General features: G+C 46.3%; 1 protein-coding gene across 3 annotated transcripts in view; it reads right to left on the bottom strand.

Moving 5' to 3' along the window:
* The window catches only part of HLCS (holocarboxylase synthetase), a 195,343-nt gene extending 172,284 nt beyond the window's left edge, over window positions 1-23,059 (bottom strand). Inside the window, exons 1-4 of one of the 3 annotated variants that reach the window (XM_082458785.1) lie at window positions 22,634-23,053; window positions 18,423-18,560; window positions 4,166-4,328; window positions 1,297-2,243 (exon numbers count right to left, since the gene is read on the bottom strand). In XM_082458785.1, the coding sequence (XP_082314911.1) occupies window positions 1,297-2,243; window positions 4,166-4,328; window positions 18,423-18,560; window positions 22,634-22,828 (1,443 nt within the window). In that variant the 5' untranslated portion in view covers window positions 22,829-23,053. Of the gene's footprint in view, window positions 1-1,296; window positions 2,244-4,165; window positions 4,329-18,422; window positions 18,561-22,281; window positions 22,432-22,633 lie in introns of those variants that run through there. The other 2 variants (XM_082458783.1, XM_082458784.1) reach the window with 2 other exon arrangements.
* Between the last annotated feature and the right edge of the window lie 419 nt (window positions 23,060-23,478).

A 23,478-nucleotide genomic window follows, 5' to 3' on the forward strand; every position in this document is an offset into this window, starting at 1 on the left:
CCATACCAAAAAAAAAAAAAAAGGAAACAATTCACTAACTCAATAAAAAGATCCCTATAATAAAACAAAATCTGTTACACTCATCCTGGGTACCATTCTGGGCAAAATATCCACATCTACTTAGTCTTCTCATCAGATCATCAGGGACTTCCCTGGCGGTCCAGTGGTTGAGACTCCGCACTTCCATTGCAGGGGGTGCAGGTTTGATCCCTGGCCAGGGAACTAAGTTCCCACATGCCGCGCAGTGCAGCCAAAAGATAAACAATCATTAGATCATCAAATGCTTAAGGATGAGCGTTCATCTAAACTCTAACAAAAACTTTTGCCCAGGGACTTCCCTGGTGGTCCAGTGGTTAAGACTCCGCACTCCCAATTCAGGGGGCCCAGGTTCAATCCCTGGTCAGGGAACTAGATCCCTCATGCCACAACTAAGACTCAGAGCAGCTAAATAAGTAAATATTCAAAAAGGAAAAAAACACTTTTGCCCAAAGGCATTAAAAGATTTGCAGTAAATGATCAGGAATTCTGAAGTAGTCTATCCTGCTACCATTTGCTTAAACAAACAAATGAAAAGCTCAAAAGAAAAAGAATGCGGGGGGGGGGGGGGGGCGAAACAGCAGATAAACCAAAGGAGCCCCCTTAGCATGGGAAGGGAAGTAAAATTTTCCTTTTATCTCTGTTTCCATTTTTTCTTACCTATGTATTAATTTGCTATAAATCTAAATCACTTCAATATTCTCTTATTTGAAACTGTTCTCAGCACTTAGATTTTAAGACTGACAAATCATAAAGGAATTGAGGATATGAAGGTGTTTTCAGCACTCACTATCCCAGCAGTTGGTGAGCATTTCACACAAACCCCTGACAATATTTTAATGTGATAGTTACTACTGTTTACCACCCCAAGGCACTCAATTCCCTTCATTAAATAACAGTTCGATTATATTAACTAAAGTGTGCTTTGAGGCAAGAGAGTGGGGACTGATGGATTTTAGAAAGAGTATTACCAGTGTATAGATCAAGACAAGAAACGAGTTTTGGCTAATTCTTGGTTAACCAGCAATCTTTAATTAGCCATAATACTAATTATGTATTAATTAGTTCCTCCATCACAAGTCTTTGTGAAACAGGATATTCACAGGAAAGCCTGCTACTCACCATCAGCAAAAATTCCCAGCCAGAAGTCAGAAGCACCCCCCCAGCACACAGACTCTCCAACCTTTCCAAGTACAGCCTTCGAGAGCGTATCCAAGCAAAGAGACCCAAAGATCCTGACTTGGATGCCGGCCTGCGTACCTGGCAAAGAACAGCTTCTCCTCCGCACGTTCCGAAAGGCACTTGCACAATCAGCCTGTCCTCGTCCTCGTTCTCCAGGTGGCCCTGGAGCTTGCCCAGGCCGAGCGGCTCCCCTGGGCCCCCCTCGTAAACGCAGCCGCTGATCAGGACGCTGAGCCTCACCTGGCTCCAGTCCGCCTTGCAGAAAACCAAGCTCTGCACTGTGTCCTGCAGCGGGGCCTTCCTGGTCACCTGGAAGCCGGCAAGCGTGAAGGGCGACGACAGGCCCAGTACCTTCCCTCCCTGAGAAAGATAGGCCATGAACCTCCGGGACAGGTCCTCGGGGACGGACTCCCTCGCGGCAATGACCACCAACAGGCAGTTGTCTGGCCACGGGTCCCTGAGAGCACTTTCCAGCGGCAGGTGGTACAGGGTGTAACAGCTGGTGTCCACACAGTCGGCCAGAGCCGACCGGACCTGCTGGAGCCGGCCCAGGGCGTCCTGGGAGTCGGACCCCACGTAGAGAAGGATGTTGGGTGCCTTTCCCGTGAGGTTGACCCTCCTCGGTTCTCTCTTGGGGCAGAGGTCATACGCGATACCCTCCAAACCACTGCTGTAGTCGTAGGGAAGATCTGGAATGTTCTCTGCAGAGGCAAACTTGACGGACTCGATGGTGCTGTTCTCAAGCTCCAAACACTCGTGGCAGCTAGAAAGATGGAGGTGACAGTGCTCGACGGAGCCCACGCCTCTGTCGCTCTCCCCGGCAGGCTCTCCCCCAAGGGCACCGCCTTGCCCCTGCGTGGCTGCGGAACCCAGAGCCTGGCGGTCCTCTCTGCCAACGTGCTCCATAGCCCCCAGCTCAGGCTTGCTCTCAACAGAAGATTCAGGCTGGGGCTCTAGGAGCTGGGCTGGCGTGTCTGAGGCCTGATCCTTAAGTTCCTTCAGAGCGGAGTCCTGCAAGTGGACAGCTAAAGAGAACAGGAAAGACAATCCATCAACCCTCTGGTTTGTCATGCAGCTCAGCTCAGAACCTCAGGGCGCTCTCTGCGCTGCACGACCTACATTCCAGGGCAGCCCTCATTCCCCACCCCCCTACTCTGAGGCCTCCTTGGAAACCATGTAACTGCTCCCACCTGCTAGGAGGGTGCCCCTGACATTCCCGAGTAAAATCGCACGTGTCCACACCTTTCCCATACAGATCGGAAAACCTCACACCCCCTTATTGACTGGTGAAGAAAGTGAAATTCGGAGAGGTGATTTTGTCCACTTGCTTATAGATTCAATTTTGTGGCTATCAATCTCCTATATGATAATGAAACTCAAAAACAAGGCACATAGCTAGAGTCTATCCACGCACGCCCCAGGAAAAAGCCACTCTCAGGACGCTTCATTGGATCAACCGGGGAGAAGGATCTTGCCAGTATCTTGACCCAGGTCTGGAATATAAGTTTACAATCACTGATTCAAAAAACATTTACTGAGCACTTGCTAAATGTCTGGCATGGTATTAGGCACATGCACATGGCCAATGGGGAAATGAAGTGATTTTCACAAATTTCCAGAGCTGGTGACACTCATTGGCTCAAGATACAAATGAAGACTTTCTTGTAAGTCAATTATACTTCAATAAAATAAAATTTTAAAAGTATATGTGTACATCGGCTTCCCTGGGGGCGCAGTGGTTGGGAGTCCGCCTGTCAGTGCAGGGGACACGGGTTCGAGCCCTGGTCCGGAAGGATCCCACATGCCGCGGAGCAACTAAGCCCGTGAGCCACAACTACTGAACCTGCGCTCTAGAGCCCGCGAGCCACAACTACTGAGCCTGCGTGCCACAACCGCTGGGGCCCACGCGCCTGAACCCCGAGCTCCACAATGGTGGGGGGACCACCACAGTAAGGGGTCCACGCACCGCAGTGGGAGTGGCCCCCGCTCTCCGCAACTGGAGAAAGCCCGTGCACAGCAATGAAGATCCAACGCCGCCGGGAGTGAAATTAATTGGTTAATTAATTAATTAATTTTAAAATATATATGTGTATACATATACATAAAAAAGACTTACATGGACATGGAAAGCCTACTTTTTTTTAAAAAAATAATAAATTTATTTATTTATTTTTGGCTGCATTGGGTCCTCGTTGCTGCGCACGGGCTCTCTCCAGCTGCAGCGAACGGGGGCCACTCTTCGCCACAGTGCGTGGGTCTCTCATTGCAGTGGCTTCTCCTGTTGCGGAGCACAGGCTCTAGGTGCATGGGCATCGATAGTTCTGGCACGCGGGCTCAGTAGTTGTGGCGCATGGGCCCAGCCGCTCCGCGGCACGTGGGATCATCCCGGACCAGGGCTCGAACCCGCGTCCCCTGAACTGGCAGGCGGACTCCCAACCACTGCGCCACCAGGGAAGTCCCGGAAAGCCTACTTTTAAGCCTAATTAAGGAAGAACATTTTGCGTGTTTCCTGAAAAAAGATGTGTCCCAAAATGATGTAGTTGTGTATGTTTTAAGTAAAAAAAACTGTTAGATTTAGAACTTCATAGTAACACTGGCTATGCCTTCCATTCAGTTAAACTATGGTCTAGAAACCAGTTATACTGTATTAGAGTGTGTGAAATAAATATTATATGGGTTCTAAATTTGCATGCCATTTCATGAACAATGCAATTATGGGAAATCCTTGTTTAAGAATTTGAAAAGCACTAATGATATAGTCAGGGATAAGCACCTCAAAAAAAAAACTGACACATGTATGAATGTTATACTATTATGGTTCTATACAAACTGCTGGCTGAATTAAGCTGCAAATAAGCATTGCCCTTAAGTCATACCAAACAACAGTCCTTAAGCTCATAACTAATGGCATCCTGCTATGATGAAAACATTTCCGAAGATGACTTACAAATGATCTTTTGGGGTATCAGTCCATTAGCCACCTGGAGTCTATCTTCAAGGAACGCCACTCCCAGCTTGCTGAAGTCATCCACACTTGCTTTGGCGATTAACTGATAAGGATCCCCAGGTCTGCAAGCTAACGGCAAACAACAATCCGACCACTTCACAATCTGAGAAGAAGTGGGTGAGGGAGGAAGAAGAAAGACAGGATGAGATTTTTCTTCACTAAAATAACCAGATACTTTACTTTTCCCTTCAGCTCCCACCACTATATTACAGTCAAACAATGAATTACTGGATAGTACATTTTAACATCAAAGATGTCCTGGTTCAAGCATTCTCATTTCTACTTAACAGGGCTTACAAAGCACTAGATGTAACGCTCTCATTTAAAAGTAATTGAAGTCTTAACTGCTTTTCAAGGGACTAAAAGGGGAAAGGGCCATTCCCTACATACTGGAAAGACATGAACTTGCCCTTCACTAACAGGAAATAGGAGAGAACAAGCCCCCAATATCCAATGATTCATGGATATTCATTCACCCTTAGACCAGCTTTTCTCAAAGTGGGGTCCAAGACCCACGACAACAGAACTCCCCGGGAGCAGATAAAAACTTCATGTTTCTGGGCATTACTCTCTGTCTGGTGCTTCAGACTCTCTGGAGTTGCAGCCCAGGAATCAGAAGTTTAAACATGCTTCCCACTGATTCCTGAATGTGAGAGCAACCGTCTCCAGAGAGCTCCGGCCTGTCGCAGTTCACATTTCCACCACAAGGGGGACAGGGAAAATGAGAGTAGACAAAGCTCAGTCCTTTAAGCCAGCGGTCCCCAAACTTTTTGGCACCAGGGACCAGTTTCGTGGAAGACAATTTTTCCACGGACCGGGGTAGGGGGGATGGTTTCGGGATGACTGAAGCACGTTACATTTATTGTGCACTTTATTTCTATTATTATTACACTGTAATATATAATGAGATAATTATACAACTCACCATAATGCTGACAGGAGGCGGAGCTCAGGCAATAATGCGAGCGGCAGGGAGCAGCTATAAATACAGATGAAGCTTCACTCGCTCATCCACCGCTCACCTCCTGCTGTGTGGCCTGGTTCCTACAGGCAATGGACCAGTACCGGTCCGTGGCCCAGGGGTTGGGGGCCCCTGCTTTAAGCCTTCCAGTGTTTATGAAAAAATTTGATACTGGGACAAGAAGGGGAGCCCCTTGGGGTTGGGAGCCTGGCTCTGGAGCCCTAGATCTGGGTCTGGGTCAAACTCTGCGAATCGTCTCAGAACCTCTCAAGTCTCAGCTTCTTCATTTCATAAAACAGGAATAATGATAGTACCCATCATTGTATAGGTTTGTTATGTTAATGAAATTAAAGAGTTTATGTAATGCCCCCAGTAGAAAGCTTGGGACAGAAAAAGCGTTCAATTAATGGAAGCTGCTATTATTAGAATCTGGCTTTAAAAGCAATATTGAATATAGTGGTCCTTTTCCAAGATGCCATGAATAATTTCCCTACTTCCCAAAATCTTCTCAGGGATGTCCTGCCCCAAATTTCATGATCAGAGATATATACTTTTGAATTCCATTTTTTATATTGTTAGGTTCGGTTTTCAGAACTCACTCTTGGTGAAAACAATTTTGAAATGCTGGATATGGACTTCCCTGGTGGTCCAGTGGGGTTAAGAATCTGCCTTCCAATGCAGGGGACGCAGATTCAGTCCCTGGTCAGGGAACTAAGATCCCACATGTCACGGGGCAACTAAGCCCTCGTGCTGCAACTGCTGAGTCTGTGCCACAACTACAGAGTCCAAGTGTCACGACTAAGACCCGACTCAGCAATAAATAAATAAATAAGTAAACGCTGGATAAATAAAGAAAACATCATTTTAAAAGCACTGGAGAATTGACTAGATAATAAAGAACTTCCGGGCCAAATGCCAGGGTAAATCCTGAACCTACAGAGGTAAGGGGAATTCCCACAAGCCAAGGAACATTGGCCCTGAGGGTACTTGCTTATCCAGGAAACCTGGGATTTAAAAATCAGGGTCCATAAATAAATAAATAAATAAATAAAGTCAGGGTACAACTGGCATCAAGATAAACATATAGATCAATGGAATAGAACTGAGAGTATAGAAATAAACATATACATTTGTAGACGATTGATTTTGGACAAGGTTCCCAAGACAACTCAAAGGGAAAGAATCATCTTTTCAACAAATGTGCTGGTACAACCAGGTATCCACATGCAAAAGAATGAATATGTACCCCTATCTCATACCATGTATTACCAGGTACAAAATTAACTGAAAATGGATCAAATCCTCAATATAAGAGCTAGAACTACAAAACTCTTCGAAGAAAACATAGATGTAAATCGTCATGACCTTGGATCAGGCACTGGTTTCTCAGTAAGACACCAAAAGTACAAGCAACGAAAGAAAAAAATAAATAAATTGGACTTCATCAAAATTTTTGAGTGGGATTTCCCTGGTGGCACAGTGGTTAAGAATCCTCCTGCCAATGCAGGGGACACAGGTTAGAGCCCTGGTCCGGGAAGATCCCACATGCCACAGAGCAACTAAGCCCGTGTGCCACAACTACTGAGCCTACACTCTAGAGCCCGAGAGCCACAACTACTGAAGCCCATGTGCCTAGAGCCCGTGCTCCGCAATAAGAGAAGCCACCACAATGAGAAGACTGTGCACTGCAACGAAGAGTAGCCCCCGCTCGCCACAACTAGACAAAGCCCACGCACAGCAACAAAGACCCAACACAGCCAAAAATAAATAAATTAAATTTATAAAAAAAAAAATTTTGTGCTTCAAAGAACACTTTCAAGAAAGTGAAAAGACAACCCACAAAATGGGAGAAAATATTTGCAAATCATGTATCTGATAAGAGATTTGTATCCACAATATATAAAGAATTCCCACAACTCAACAATAAAAAGACAAATACCCAATTTAAAAATGGGCAAAGGATCTGACTAGACATTTCCCCAAAGAAAATATACAAGTGGCAATAGCACTTGAAAAGATGCTCAACACCATTCGTCATTAGAGAAATGCAAACCAAAACTACAATGAAATGGACTTCCCTGGTGGCGCAATGGTTAAGAATCCGCCTGCCAATGCAGGGGACACGAGTTCAAGGCCTGGTCCGGGAAGATCTCACATGCCATGGAGCAATTAAGCCCGTGTGCCACAATTACTGAGCCTGTACTCTAGAGTCCGCAGGCCACAACTACTGAGCCCGTGTGCCCCAACTACTGAAGCCCGCGTGCCTAGAGCCCAAGCTCCACAACAAGAGAAGCCACCGCAATGAGAAGCCCGTGCACCGCAACGAAGAGTAGCCCCCGCTCGCCGCAACTAGAGAAAGCCCACGTGCAGCAACGAAGACCCAACGCAGCCAAAAATAAATTAAAAAAAAAAAACTACAATGAGATACTTCATCCTCTACTAGGATGGCTAAAATCAAAAAGATGGACGCTAGGGAATTCCCTGATGGTCCAGTGGTTAGGACTCCATGCTTTCACTGCCAATCGGGTTCAGTCCCTTTCAGGGAACTCATATCCCACATGCCATGAAGCGCGGCCAAAAAAAAAAAAAAAGGACAATAACAAATATTGAGGATGTTGAGAAATCAGAACCCTAAGACACGGCTGGTAGAAATGTAAAAGGGTGCACCCTCCTTGGAAAAGAGTTCATCAGTTCCTCAAAAAGTTAAACAGAGTTTCCAAATGACCCAGAAATTCCACGCCTAGGTATATACCTAAGGGAACTAAAAATATACATCTACACACAAAACATGTACACAAGTGTTCATAGCAGCATTATTCATAATAGCCAAAGAGTAGATACCCCAAATGTCCATCAACAGATAAACGGATAAATAAAATGTATATATCCATACAATGGGATATTATTCAGCCATAAAAGGGAATGAAGTACTAATACATGTTACAATGTAGATGAATCTTGAATACATTATGCTAAGTCTAGGAAGCCAATAACTAAAGGTCACATATTATATGATTCTCTTTATATGAAATATTCAAATCAGACAAATCTATAGAGTTGGAAAGTAGATTAGTGGCTCCCAGGGACAGGACCACTGGGGAGTGACTGCTAATAGGTACACATTTTTTTGGGGGGGTGATAAAAATGTTCCAGAATTAGATGGTGGTGATGACTGCACAACTGCTGAATTGTAATTATACACTTTAAAAGGATGAAATTCATGGTATGTGAATTGTATCTCAATTTTAAAAAGAAAAAGAAAAGAGTCTGGAGTCCTCCAAGGTTCAACACTACCCCACAGAATCATTATGCCTTAGTATTTCATTTCTCTCCTTAAAGAGAATTCAAACTGAATTTAACTTTTCTCCTTAGGCAAACAATAATTTTTAAAGTTGAGAAACACTGTCTTCGAGGGAAAAATTATAAATGCAAGCCTTTATGGTCAAAAGGTCGAAACGCACTAATCAGTCTAGCCTATTTGGAGAAGGAGAAACCTCAGAGTTTTTAGCTCTATGTGTAGCTTTCCCTCCCTTTTACCACCTACTTCTCCCACCTCCTCCCAGACATCCAGCCAGAGTGAGCAGAATTCACCTGGACGGGCCAGCCTGACCAATGCTTCAGTAGGACTCTGCATTTCAAATAGGACATCTTTGATCCAGGGTGAAGAGTTGAAGCCTACAATTCAGACAAATATTTAGTTGATTCCCAGCTTTGAGAATGCAGGAAGGATGTCAGCTCAGGAGGATGAGAAGATAAAGTATCGCCTTGGCAAGAGCTGACTTTTCAGATGAGGGTGAATGGGAAACATGAAAAGGAGCAATGCAACCTCCTGCATGAGGCTAAAAGCATCTTTGTTCTCAGCGCTATCGCTGGCAGAGAATAAGGACAAATACTCAGCCGGTGGAGATACAGCCCAGAATTTAGTTGTTCAGACGTTGATGTAGCACCCTGCTGCAGCGGGCACTGGCGTGGAGCTGTGCCTCAAAGTAAGCACTTCCTGTAAAAGGAGCCAACAATGAAATCCTCACACCCAGGAGAGACACAGGAGATAAAGCAAGGGGGGAAGGACAGGAAGCAGCCAGAGAACAATATACACACACACGTCCCTGATCAAGTTTCTCAACTAGGCCGGCTGTTTCCTCACCTCAGTGCATTTCCTTTTTCTAGGAACGTGGTCCGTGAGCCACAGACCATGCAAACTCCTCCAAGCAGCGCTGCGGCCCCGATCAAAGCAAAGCCGCAGTGTCACCGAGACTCATCCAGGGTGTCTGCCATCCGCCCGGTGGCTAAAGCAAACAGGCCACTTCCCATATGCACTTCCAGCTGGAGACAAAGGGACAGAGGAAGAAAGGGGAAGTCAAGCAAAAGGCTTACTCCCCAAGATCAAAGGCAAGGAAGCCCTGGTCAGCCCTGAACAAGGGGATGTCCTCCTCTCCTGTGCAGCCTGCAGAAAGCCCTTCCATAACCCGAGCTTGTGACTTGAGGCTGCAGTGACTACACTATGTGTCCACTCCACTCAACTCAACACACACGTGCACCAGGAAGGGGATCCAGGAACCAACGGCACGGGGTTAAACTCTCTACAACAAATTGCCCTGCCCAAGACTGCCTGCAGCAGGTGTGGGGCTGAAGTTCTGCAGCTAATCGGGCAATGGGAATCTCAACAACCAGTTAGGTGATGGTTAATCTATGTGCCAACTCAGCTAGGCCACGGTACCTGGATATTTGGCCAAACATCAGTCCAGAGGTGACTGTGAAGATATTTTTTAGATGTGGTTCACATTTAAAATGAGTCAGCTTTGAGTAGATTATCCTCTATAATGTGGATGAGCCTTGTCTAATCAGTCGAAGGCCTTACAAGAAAAAGACCGAGGTTCCCAGGGAAAGAGGGAATTCTGCCTCTAGACTGCCTTCAGACTCAAGCTGCAACATCTATCTCCCCTGAGTTTCCAGCCTCCGGCCTGCCCTGCAGATTTGACACCATAATCACGTGAGCCAATTCCTTAAAATAATCTCTTTCTTTCTGTTTCTCTCCCCCGCCACTTCCTCCCTCTCTCTCCCTACATATGTACACATATATGTATATGTATGTATGTATGTATAATGCACGCATGCGTGCACACACACACACACCCTATTGTTTCTCAAGAGAACCCAGATAAATACAAGTTACAATCAGTTACCCTGAATAAGATCAATGTCACAGCGTTGACACTGCTAATTTTCTGGCTCTTGTTTCTCCTCTTACAAATCAATGTAATTACATGCTAGGTTTTTAAACATCTAGTAATGAATTGAATGAAGGAGGGCTAGACACACAGAGATGTGAAGAATCTGAAACCAGGGGAGTAAGGGGAAGAGGTTATTTCTTACTTTCAGTTATTCTCAATGCCTTTTGGGTTTGAAAACAGAAAGGATACAGGAGTACTACAAAATTCATTTTCACTCTATTATTTAAAAAGATACTATGCCCCATGGTGCTCTTAAGAGAAGGGTGTTGGAAAATCAAGTGACAGTGTAAGGGATATGACAAGTCCACAGCAAGCAAGAGCTGAAATAATAAAGTGACCCAGGTGAGACTTAAGGTGGTTCTGCAAAACCGTAACTGACCAGAAACTCAAGAAAAAGGGTGGTCTAGATGTTCTAATTTTCTGAATAAATGAGAGCTAATCAGAAAATAATAGAAATACCCTTGTTGTCATAACCTTTTTCTATTATGTGTGTTCTTCTTCTTTTTTTTTTTTTTAACTTTTTTCTTTTTGGCCACGCAGCTCACAGGGTCTTAGTTCCCAGACCAGGGATCGAACCCATGCCCCCTGCAATGGAAGTGCGGAGTCTTAACCACTGGACTGCCAGCGAAGTCCCTATCATGTGTGTTCTTTAGATGCTCCATAAGCACCTGAGACCCAATGTCTACAGTGTACTGCACTAGCGTCCCCAACTGTTCACTTTATATCCCTGCCCCACTGATGTTGGTAACCCGAGGAAGAGGAGAAGTTTTAACAGACATCCCAAGTGTTCTGGTTATCCACTGCTGGTAACAAACCACCCCAAAATTTAGTGGCTTACACTCATCATTTATTTTGCTCACAAATCTCAATTTGGGCAGAGCTTAACAAGGACGGCTCAACTCTGCTCCACATGGCATCAGCTAGGCTGGCTCAACTGGGCCTGGGCGATCCACTTCCAAGGTGGCTTCCCCATACAGCTGGCAAGCTGGAGCCACCTGCCAGCTGGGAACTCAGCTAGGACTGCCCACTGAGGGCCTCAGTTCTTCCTCATGGGAACCTCGCCACAGGGCAGCTTGAGCTTCCTCACAGCGTGGGAGCTGGGTTCCAAGAACCCAGGCGGAAGCTGCAAGGTTTCTTATGATCTAGCCTTGGAGGCCCCAGAATGTCTCTTCTACCACATCCTATTAGATAAACAAATCACTAAGGTCAGCCTAGATTCAAGAGAGGGGTAAAAGACTCCACCTCTCAATAAGAGAAAGGAATTTGCGGCCATCTTAAATCTACTACACTGAGTTTCGGCCAGCTCTCTCACTCCTCCACTCTGTGTGAGACGGACATGCTCTTTTGGTCTGGTCCCTGCAAGGGAAAGATGTGCGGAGCAGAGCCTAGAGCAGTCACAGCTTGAAACAGCAGCAGCAAACCTGCTCAGCCTATGTGTGACATGAGCAAAAACAAAGATTTCTTGTTAGAAGCCACTGAAATTCTGAGGTCATCTGTTATTTCAGCAAAGCTGACTAAAACAATGTGCAAAACTGCATTCTTCACAGGGGTCCCTCCACCAGCCCCTCCTGCCAGATTCCCTGTCTCCAGGAATGACCCACCATCCACCCCAAAATCCCTCATCATCTCATAAAAAGCTCCTACATCTGTCCCCATCTCCCCTTCCTATTACCAATACTCTGCGAGGCTCGTCTCTGTTCCCACGTGGAGTACAATCTGTTCCAGGTTTGCCTCCCTCCGATCCAGTCTCCAATCTGCCTGAATTGTGATCTTTCTAACGTACAAATCTGCTAATTCTGCTAAAAAAATTTTTTTAAAAAGGAAAAGAAAACCAAAAAAGAATAATAATTTTTTAAAAAAAGAAAAGAAAAAAGTTTTAGCCTACTGTCCACAGGATAAAGTCCAAATTCCTAATTAGCGCAAAGAAAACTTATACAATCTGTGTATCCTGTGTATTTGCCATACTATTAAAGGACATTCAATTTTGCTACATAGAAAACAAGAACAACAAACAGCATGAAGATCATAGATATATTAAGTCAGTAACTTTTCAGACATGCTAAAGATAGGGGAGACAAAAGGAACGTATGTGTGTTGAACATAGATAAAAGGGACAGAACAAAAGACAGTATTCCTCCTAAGCAGAAAGTCATGGATGGACCAAGTAAATCTTAAATATTAGTAAGACACAAATCATGCCACCTCCAGATTGACAGTTATGTCATCCCTAAATCAGCCACCCATTAGGGTCCCATGTATATTCTGCCTAGAAATACAGGTAAAATGCACAGCTTCTCAGCAGGTCACTCAGCAGGTAAGTCACAGCTCTTCCAGGTATACATGTCCCAAATCTCTCCAACAGAGCACGTGTGTGCCGACCACAGGCATCCCGAGTCCCGTTTAACCTCAACTCTGGTCCTTGTAACCACACCCTCGGCAGGGAAGGCAGATGCAGCAGAGAGAGGCAGGATGTGTGAACACTGCCTAGCTCAGGATTCAGGGGTGCAGTCCTTCCATCCCTCGGCCACCCCATCTAAGTGTTAACGGACCCCAGCACTGTCTGTTTCTTGCTGTAAATTTTGAATCGATTTAATAAACGGTGCAGTTTGAGCATCTTAACTTTTTCTGTGAGCCTCTCTATTCTGTGACTGCTGGATAACCTGCCTGGTAATGTTCTGGAAAGCTATCACTGCATCAAGGTAATTTCCCACGTAACACTCCAGCCCCATCTTTCCCCTCTGGCCTTCTCCTGAGCCAATCCCCCAACTCATGTTAATTAGACTCCAATTGTACTGAACTGTGTGCAGTTCTCCAGGTGCAAATGCTGTGTGCCTCTGCATCTGCTGTTCTGACTGGAAGCCTTGTCCTCCTTCTTCATGTAATTCCTGTTTTTTCCTTAAAAACTCAGATATTACTTCCCGCCCCTGGAACATCCTTCCTGACGCCACCCCATCTGGATAGATTCACCATCACCCCCATACTTGCTTTCCCAGAGCACTTTTCACAATGAACTTTAATTGTTCCTTTCCTTAGCTGTCTTCTCCCTGACACTGTGAGCTCCTTAAGATGACCGTGACTGTCGTCTCTAAATGCATCTTTCATCTCCATATGACATACCTCCAGCCCTAGCACACAATCTGGCACATAATAGGCACTCAGTAAACCTTGGATGGAGGAATGAATGAAGGCCTTAATAGAATAATAGGAACATGAGTGTATTTTCTGCAATAAGCGAACTGTGTAAGTTCTTTGGGTCAGAGATTCTTACAGAACAGGACTGCTAATATAAGCACAGAAGATACTGAAAATTGAGCTGAATCTGCCACGATCCATTGGTATCTACTATGGCACCTAAAAAAATAATTAGAACACAGTCTACTGTGCAATAAATATCTGTTAGTGAAAGAATGACTAAGTGAAAATATGAATATGTGAATGCTACATTTTTAAAACTGAATTCCTGAGATTCATTTATTTGCTGTTGGGGGTCTGTAGAAAAAAAACAGATGCAAGCCATCTGAGATATCCAAAGTTTCAAAAGATGTCATTTTCTGACATCTGTAAGAACGGTATCACATCTGTAAGCACGGTATTGTACAATCCTAAAAATGGGAAAGAATGTAAGGTCTCAACAAGTTCAAAAGTCTTTCCTCCATAATGTATTTGCTGTTAAATATCTTAGGATCCTGTCAAATTCAAATGACTTTAGAGTTAGGTGAAAAATACATAGAGTCATAAGAGCCCTCAAGCTGCAAAATCCCATCAAACAATCAACCTGAATGGTAACAGCAGACCGAGAAGACAGAGACCTGTGAAATCACCTCCTTTTTAAGATCTGAAGCCCAGGGACTTCCCTGGTGGCACAGTGGTTAAGAATCTGCCTGCCAATGCAGGGGACATGGGTTTGAGCCCTGGTCTGGGAAGATCCCACATGCCGCGGAGCTACTAAGCCCGTGAACCACAACTACTGAGCCTGCGCGTCTGGAGCCTGTGCTCCGCAACGGGAGAGGCCGCAACAGTGAGAGGCCCACGCACCGCGATGAAGAGTGGCCCCCGCTCACCGCAACTGGAGAAAGCCCTCGTACAAAAACGAAGACCCAACACAGCCCAAATAAATAAATAAGTAAATAAATAAATTTATTTTAAAAAATCTGACTGCCAATGCAGGCGACACGGGTTCGAGCCCTGGTCCCGTAAGATCCCACATGCCGCAGAGCAACTAAGCCCGTGTGCCACAACTACTCAGCCTGTGCTCTAGAGGTCACGAGCCACAACTACTGAGCCCGCATGCCACAACTACTGAAGCCCGCGCACCTAGAGCCCGTGCTCCGCAACAAGAGAAGCCACCGCAATGAGAAGCCCGCACACTGCAATGAAGAGTAGCCCCCGCTCACCGCAATTAGAGAAAGCCCTCGTGCAGCAACGAAGACCCAACGCAGCCAAAAATAAATAAATAAATTTATTTTTTTTAAAAGATCTGAAGCCCAGTTTACAAAATGGAGCTCTGTGTAATAGCCAGAGTGGTCCAACATATGGCTCTAGACATCTCCAGCTCCTGGCTGCAAGACCCACCAAACCCTCTGATCACAAATAAGATGAGTTAACTGGATAGTACCCTTGGTGGGTAGGCATCCTTCTACCCCCAGAAAATTAAGAATTAAGTAACTGCCATTAAGCAAGATCTTAATTAAATTACCCTTAGAAGGTAAATTAAATAACTGTGGCAGAAATTCTAATTATCTGCCAATATCCAGCCTTTTTTTCTCCCTTGTAATAACAGAACTCCAGGTTTCTACTGAATCCATGGCTGTCCAGCTACAGACTGTATTTCTCAGCCTCCCCTGCAGCTAAGTGATGGGATCAGAAGTAACAAGTGAAAGTTCTAGATCACAGTTTTAAAGAGGAACCTGGTTGGGCCCCACCATCCTTCTTCGTCCCCCATTCTGAGGGCTGGGATGTGGATGAGGTTGGCAGTGGGGGAGCGGGGGGGTAGCAGGAGCCAGCCTCCACCAAGAGAGAGAAGAAGGATGGCAGAGGGGAGACAACAGAGCAACAAGATAGAAGGGAGCTGGGTCCCTGGATGGCCTTCCAGAGCAAGACCACGCCTTCAGAGACGAGTAAACTTGACTCCGTGCTTCCACTGAAGGATGCGATCCCTGGTCGGGGAACTAAGATCCCACATGCCACAAAGCGTGGCCAAATAAATAAATAAATAAATAAAAATGTTTAAATGCTATGTGTATAAAGATATACACTAAGTAACAACAATTTAGGAAATTAAGAGCACAGCAGTCATATTTTTGTGTTAAAAAGGAATCTGTGCATATTTGATATTTTATGTAATTGCAATATTTTAGAAGTTCTGGCCCTCATTTTAAATTGAAATCTTTTTTTTTTTACATCTTTATTGGAGTATAATTGCTTTACAATGGTGTGTTAGTTTCTGCTTTATAACAAAGTGAATCAGTTATACATATACATATGTTCCCATATCTCTTCCCTCTTGTGTCTCCCTCCCTCCCACCCTCCCTATCCCACCCTAAATTGAAATCTTACTAAATATATATAGCATTAGAATATATAAGAAAACTTCAAGGGCTTCCCTGGTGGCACAGTGGTTGAGAATCCACCTGCCAATGCAGGGGACACGGGTTCGAGCCCTGCTCCAGGAAGATCCCACATGCAGCGGAGCAACTGAGCCCGTGCGCCACAACTACTGAGCCTGTGCTCTAGAGCCTGCGAGCCACAACTACTAAGCCCACGTGCCACAACTACTGAAGCCCGTGAGCCTAGAGCCCGTGCTCCGCAAGAGAAGCCACCGCAATGAGAAACCCGCACACAGCAATGAAGAGTAGCCCCCGCTCGCCAGAACTAGAGAAAGCCCGCACACAGCAACGAAGACCTAACGCAGCCAAAAATAAATAAATAAATAAGTTTTTAAAAAAAGAGAAAACTTCAACCTTTAATCTGATAACTTCAGTTTTCTTATCTTTAAAAATGACAATAATGGACTTTCCTGGCGGTCCAGTGGTTAAGACTCCACGATTCCACTGAAGGGGGTGCGGGTTCGATCCCTGGTTGGGGAACTAAGATCCCACATGCCACACACCACAGCCAAAAAAAAAAAAATTACAATAATATCTTGTAGAATTATAAGCATTACAGGTAATACATATAAATGCCCAGCAGGGGCTCAATTAATTTTATCATTATTATCATAAGTATATATAAGGCTTAATGAAACAGTAGGAACCTGCAGGAGAAAACATAATGTCGTAGCATACTAGGCTACTCTCAGGCCACCTGCCAAATCCTATGCCCCCTCCCGAGCCCCAAACAAAGGAGTTTCCTGCTCTCCTTTACTTCACCTATCTCCTAACTCTCATTTCTATCCACCTTGAGTTGTAGTCAATTATTTCCAGTCTTGTTCCTCTCTTCCTTTTTGTTCATCCAAATCCAATGTCTTTTCTTTTTTTAATATTTATTTATTTATTTAATTTATTTTTGGCTGTGTCAGGTCTTAGTTTTGGTACTCAGGATCTTCGCTGAGGCGCACAGGCTTCTCTAGTTGTGGCGAGTGGGTTTTCTATTTCTAGTTGTGTCACGCAGGCTCCAGGGCGCGTGGGCTCTGTAGCTGTGGTGCCTGGGCTCCAGCTGAGGCGGGCGAGCTCTGTAGTTGTGGCACGTGGGCTCAGTTGCCCCGCAGCATGTGGGATCTCAGTTCCCTGACCAGGGATCGAACCCTCGTCCCCTGCATTGTAAGGCGGATTCTTTACCAATGGACTACCAGGGAAGTCCCCAATACAATGTCTTAAAGACAGTGTTTGTGAGATGGAGGTCCAGTGACAATGGCTTTCTGTCATCAGCAAAACCCCTCCCGGACTATCCACGTGGCAGGTGGGGAACATACGGTGGGTCAGTGAAGGCAGAAAGGACTCATCACAGACACCCAAGCAGAGCAGCACACAAGGGGGGTTAGGGTCAGATTTCCATGAACCTGAGAGGTGCTGGCTTTGGTCAGAAGGCATCCATGGAGAGCTTATGCCAGAGTACATCCCCACTGGATGTGTGTCTAGAAAGATAACTGGCCATCCAGAGGAAACCACACTGAAGGCACCCAAGATGGGATGACATCTTCACAGTTTCAACAAAAAGATAATGAAGAAGAGAATGGAATGAGGAGGGATGGAAGTGAAGGAGTAAAGCAGAGACACCTGGGGAGTGGAATTAGTAGAACTCGTAACCAACCGAATGGCAGGTAGGACACAGGAGGGGGTGAAAGGAAGCACAGTTTGGGGCGTTCACCTGAGGTTTTCTTTTTTTCCAGCAGAGGAATATAAACAACCAGTGTGGGACACATCACTGAGTTTGAAGTGCTTTCAGAATACTTGGGGTGAAATCTCCAGGAAGTATGCAGCAATATAAATCATCTGATTTTGGAAGCAGTAAGTTGTGGGGCGGGACCCTATGACCTGGGGTGAGACTTGAGCAGCGCTGCGCAATAACATACCTCAAGCCACAGAACAACTTAAAACACAGGTAGCTTTTTTCTTTTTTTTTTTGGCTGCCCCGCATTGCATGCAGGATCTTAGTTCACCAACCAGGGATCAAATCCGTGACCCCTGCGGTGTGGAGTGGAGGCACAGGGTCTTAACCACTGTACCGCCAGGGAAGTCCCAAAACACAGGTAGGTTTAAATCTGGCAGCCACATTAAAAAGGTAAAAAGAAACAGGTGAAAGTAATCTTACATATATATATATCCCCCGGCCATGCTACACAGCCTGCGGGATCTTAGTTCCCTGACCAGGGAGTAACCCTGGGCCCAGCAGTGAGAGAGTGAGAGTGCCGAATCCTAACCACTGGGAATTCCCTACTAATATATTTTTATTTAACCCAAAGTATCAGAAAAGAAAGGGAATCAATCACAAAGGCCAGGAAAGAGCACTCATAAGAAAACCAAATTAGTGTTGATTATGGTACACAAATGAAAAACACGGTACTCACAGTTTCCGAAGAGGACGATGGTCTCTGTAAAGTCTCACCTTGCACCCGAATGCTCTCTGTCACAAATGCTATGTGTTCTGCTTCAAGGATAAAAGGAGAAACCAGAAACAGGGCCCATTTGTTCAAGTCATCAATGGACTGGATAGGGGGAAAGAAACACAAAAAGGAAGGATTCAGTATGACTTCAAACCACGACTGCCATTTACATCAACATCCAGGACAACCCTGCCTCTGCAATTCCAGGTGGCATCTGAATAAGGTCATTGGCTGCTCTCCTATAGACCACATTAACCCTGCATTTTTTTGTTGAACTGTGACTATTTAAACAGCTGCAACATCCCTCAAAGTCTCATGACAGTTTTAACATCTCTAGATATTTCTTATCAAGCAAGTAATTCTGAAACTTATTCCCACCATTCCTTACTGCTGAGAGCATGTAGGAACCTTCCAAATTACAACTTGGAAGCACATTTAAAGATGAGGCAGGGCTTCCCTGGTGGCGCAGTGGTTAAGAATCTGCCTGCCAATGCAGGGGACAACGGTTCGAGCCCTGGTCTGGGAAGATCCCACATGCCGCGCAGCAACTAAGCCCGTGAGCCACAACTACTGAGCCTGCGCGTCTGGAGCCTGTGCTCCGCAACAAGAGGGGCCGCGATAGTGAGAGGCTCGCGCACCGCGATGAAGAGAGGCCCCCGCTCTCCGCAACTGGAGAAAGCCCTCGCACAGAAACGAAGACCCAACACAGCCGAAAAATAATTAATTAATTTATTTATTTATTTATTAATTTAAAAAAAAAAAAAAAGATGAGGCAGCTCAGGGACTTCCCTGGCAGTCCAGTGGTTAAGACTCCGTGCTTCCACTGCAAGGGGCACGGGTTTGATCCCTGGTCGGGGAACTAAGATCCCACATGCTGCTCAGCATGGCCAAAAAGAAAGAAAAAGATGAGGCAGCTCAGAAGTGCATGATGGTCAGCAGAAGCCTGTTACTGACAGATGCCCGAAGAGCTATTCCTCCTTTTCCTCCAGCCATTACAGCATCAAGAGTGGTTAGCAGGGGCTTCCCTGGTGGCACAGTGGTTAAGAATCCGCCTGCCAATGCAGGAGACACGGGTTCGAGCCCTGGTCCAGGAAGATCCCACATGCCGTGAGGCAACTATGCCCGTGCGCTGCAACTACTGAGCCTGCGCTCTAGAGCCCACGAGCCACAACTACTGAGCCCGTGTGCCACAACTACTGAAGCCCGTGCACCTATAACCCGTGCTCCACAACAAGAGAAGCCACCACAATGAGAAGCCTGCGCACAGCAACTGAGAGTAGCCCCCGCTCACCACAACTAGAGAAAGCCCTCGCGCAGCAACAAAGACCCAATGCAACCAAAAATAAATTAATTTTTTTTTTAAATTAAAAAAAAAAAAGATTGGTTAGCAGATTGGATGTGTCCATTAGTCTCTGCTCTTCTCCTGAAATTTCTCTAAAAGGACTGTACATTAATCTACACTAAAACCAAGGCACATGCATAGCAGAAAAAGCTGAAATCTAAGGCTGCCCGTGGGGGGTGCCTTATCATCACCCCGCCCCCGCAAAAAAAAAAAGGCATTTGGGTCAAGCTCCATAGTTGCTTATCAGTTCAAATCTGCCCTTGCTGGGAAGATCAGAAAGTATTTTCACCAGGCCTAGTAACCTGGCACAAAGCAGAAGCTTAATAAACATCTGTTGAACCAATTAATGAATGAAAATGAGGGAGAAAAAAACTCCTCCTATGGGTAAACATAATTATCAATATAACAGTTAAAAACAAGAAAGATTGTCCACTTTACTCATAGAAAATGTGTATATTAAACAAAAAGCTTAAAATTTCCGGTTTGTATAAACCCCGAGTCCTTGGGGGACCTTCAATTATATAAACATACACTTTCAGTACTTATGCATATGATTTTAAGTATATAAAATATGGAGACAGCAAAGGCATAAGATTCAGTTCTGTAAAGTTACTTCAGCCCAGGTAGACTGACAATAGGTATGTACTGAACCAAATCACCAGCCCCACAATATCTGCAATCTTAAATAACAGTAGCTAATCACAAATAGTCAAACTTTCCAATTGTAGGCCTCGAACATCAGAGCTTAAACTCAACAACCACTACTTCATTTGTTGAAATACTGAGTAACTATTACAGGTCAAGTTGCTTAGCTAAACAGACCCAGTTCCTAGGGAGAAAAGGATAAAAACCGGACATAATGGAAAAGAATATAAAAAAGAATGTATATATATATATGTATAACTGAACCACTCTGCTGTACAGCAGAAATTAACACAACATTGTAAATCAACTATACTTCAATTTAAAAAATGAAAAAAAAAGTCACAATAAAAAAAAAACCTGGAAATATGAAGTACAATTTAAAGTCTATGAGGATACAGAGCTGGCTGGTCACATGTAGTCTGGAAACTCAGGGACATCTCTGTGAGACAGTGATTTCTGGGCAAAGCTCTAAGGAGGACAGCAAGTTACAAAAACCCCAAAAGCCCAAAGCTGGTTTGGCCCAGGTGTCCCTACACCCTGCTGGAGCAGTCAGCAAGGGCTGAAGAGCATTAGTTACAGTTATCAAAGTTAACAGAAGCCCAATAAAGTCAGGGAGATGTGCAAAAGTAAAACTGTCTCCCAAGAGAATTAAAGACATTTGCATCTCATTATTTTTTGGATGTTCATTATTTCTACTCTAATCTAAACCTCTTAGAGGTGTTTCTTTTTAAAAAATAAATTTATTGATTGATTGATTGGCTGCGTTGGGTCTTCGTTGAGCGCGCGGGCTTTCTCTGGTTGCAGCCAGCGGGGGGCTACTCTTCCTGGCGCTGTGCGGGCTTCTCATCAGGGTGGGAACTTTGGTAGTTGTGGCTTGCGGGCTCTAGAGCGCAGGCTCAGTAGTTGTGGTGCATGGGCTTAGTTGCTCCGCGGCATGTGGGATCTTCCCTGATCAGGGATCGAACCCGTGTCCCCTGCATTGGCAGGCAGATTCTTAACCACTGCGCCACCAGGGAAGTCCCTAGTGGTTATTTTTTAAGTAAATGAATCCAGTTTGGAAACCACTACTATAGAAAAATCCACCCCTCAATTTTTCCTCATTTTATTATCTTTCTCAATCAGGGTTCCTTAAAAGAATTAAGCCCTCCTTCCCTCAGGAGTCCATTGTATGTAATGAATGAACACCTAGACAATATTACATATGCACTCTCTTAGAACTTACTCATATTCTGTATTATATAGTATACCAACAAGGATGGAGAAAATCTCATTTTAATGCTACGAGTGATCCAACTTTCCAGAAGGAAGAGGAAAGGACAAGAAACCCATCAAAAGCAAAACACTTTTAAATGTTAACGACAACGTGGGTGAAGTCAATGGAAATTTGCACAGAACTGCACTGTGAAGCCCATTTCCAATAGCTGAGTGGGAAGAACTATTGTTCCCATTCACAGAAAGAGAGCTGAGGTTTTGCAGAGATTAAACGGCAGCCCCAGGTCACACTATGGGTGACAGAGGCGGCTGAACTTATAGCCTTATAGCCACCAGGCTAAGTATTGGGCCAAAAGAAAAGACTGTGTGCAAACCGAAACCAAAAAGATTCAGAGGTGTCCGATTGGTAAATGACGCAGCTGACAGGAGCGGGGTACAAGGGCAGTTTTTGTCACCTCGGGAACACCTGACAGAAAGCTGAGGATTTGCTGTCTTTCTCTGAAATCAGGTTCAACCAAACTCCAGCCCACAGGGTAGGCGGGAGAGGATGTCAGGAAAGAGACTCTAGGTGGGCACTGCTCAGGTGCTAATCGACTCCGCACAGGCACACAGGCACAAGCCTACTTTGCACCGCCAAGAGCCAGGCGTCCATACGCTCGCGCCGGCACCCCATGGAGAGGAGACCAGATCGCCTGTCACAGTTTCGGTCTCTGGTCCCATTATCCGGGCTCCCATGGGCATCGCGTGCAGTGGAGCCCCGGAGCCTGCTGCTCCCCAGACTCCACGCTCGCGACCTCCCGGCGGCTCAAAGGGTGCCCCGGGGCTGCACAGCCCAGGGCGGAGCGCGGGGTCCCCGGGGCGCTTCCGGCTCCGGACAGACCCCGAGGCCGCGCCCCCGCCCGGCCCCGCCCCCGCGCCCCCCGCCCCGCGCGGCCCCGCTTTCCGCGCCCCCCGGCGCCCGCGCTCGCCCGCCCACCTGGCTCTCGCCGACGCAGAAGACGCGGCCGCCGCGGCTCAGGCAGACGCGGGCGCCTCGGGGCTGCGCGGCCGCGCGGCAGAAGGTGAAGGAGCAGCGCGAGGCCCGCAGCTGCTGCACCGTGGTGCGCACTAGCGCGGCGGGCCCGCGCCCCCAGCGCGCCCACAGGTACAGGTAGCACAGCGTGATGAGCATGGCCGGCCGGCCGGCGGCGGAGCGCGAGCCCGGGACGCTCGCACCACCGGCCGGCCCGCCCGAGCGCTCGGCCCCGCCCTCCCGCCGGCCGGAAGAGGCCGCGCCGCCGGGGAGAGGCCGCGCCGGCTGGAGAAGGCCGCGGGGTGGCGGGGGAGGGGGGCGTTTGTATGGAGGGAGATGGGAGGCCTGGACTGCAGGGAGGGGTGTGGGGAAGGGAGGTGATGGAGGGAGAAGGGAGGCCGTACCCGGGGAGGTGAGTGGGAGGGGACCCGGGGAGGCCACTCAGGGTGGAGGGTGGAGGTAACGTGATGCAGGGAGAAGGCGGGCGGTGAGGTAGGTTGGGGACCTGGGGGGTAAGCCCGGTAGCCCGCTTAAGCCAGAGTCTGGCCTCCTTTGCTTGAGGGGTGGGAGGCGGAATGAGGAAGGGGCTGTGTACATGTTTATAACGTCAGCAGCCGACATTAACCAACCAGCACCGTACCAGGAGCCAAAGTGTGTGTCCTGATACACACAACGGCTGCCCGGTCCAAGTGGGAAGATGCGGTGAGGCTGGTTTTATTAGGTTATACTCGGCCTTCGTGCAAAAAGGACTCTAAGATAAATGACATAAATTCATACAGTGCAATAATAAGTGTATTTCTGGACTCTTA

This window comes from Balaenoptera physalus (assembly GCF_965194825.1).
Source record: "Balaenoptera physalus genome assembly, chromosome: 4".
Classification (NCBI taxonomy): Eukaryota; Metazoa; Chordata; class Mammalia; order Artiodactyla; family Balaenopteridae; genus Balaenoptera; species Balaenoptera physalus.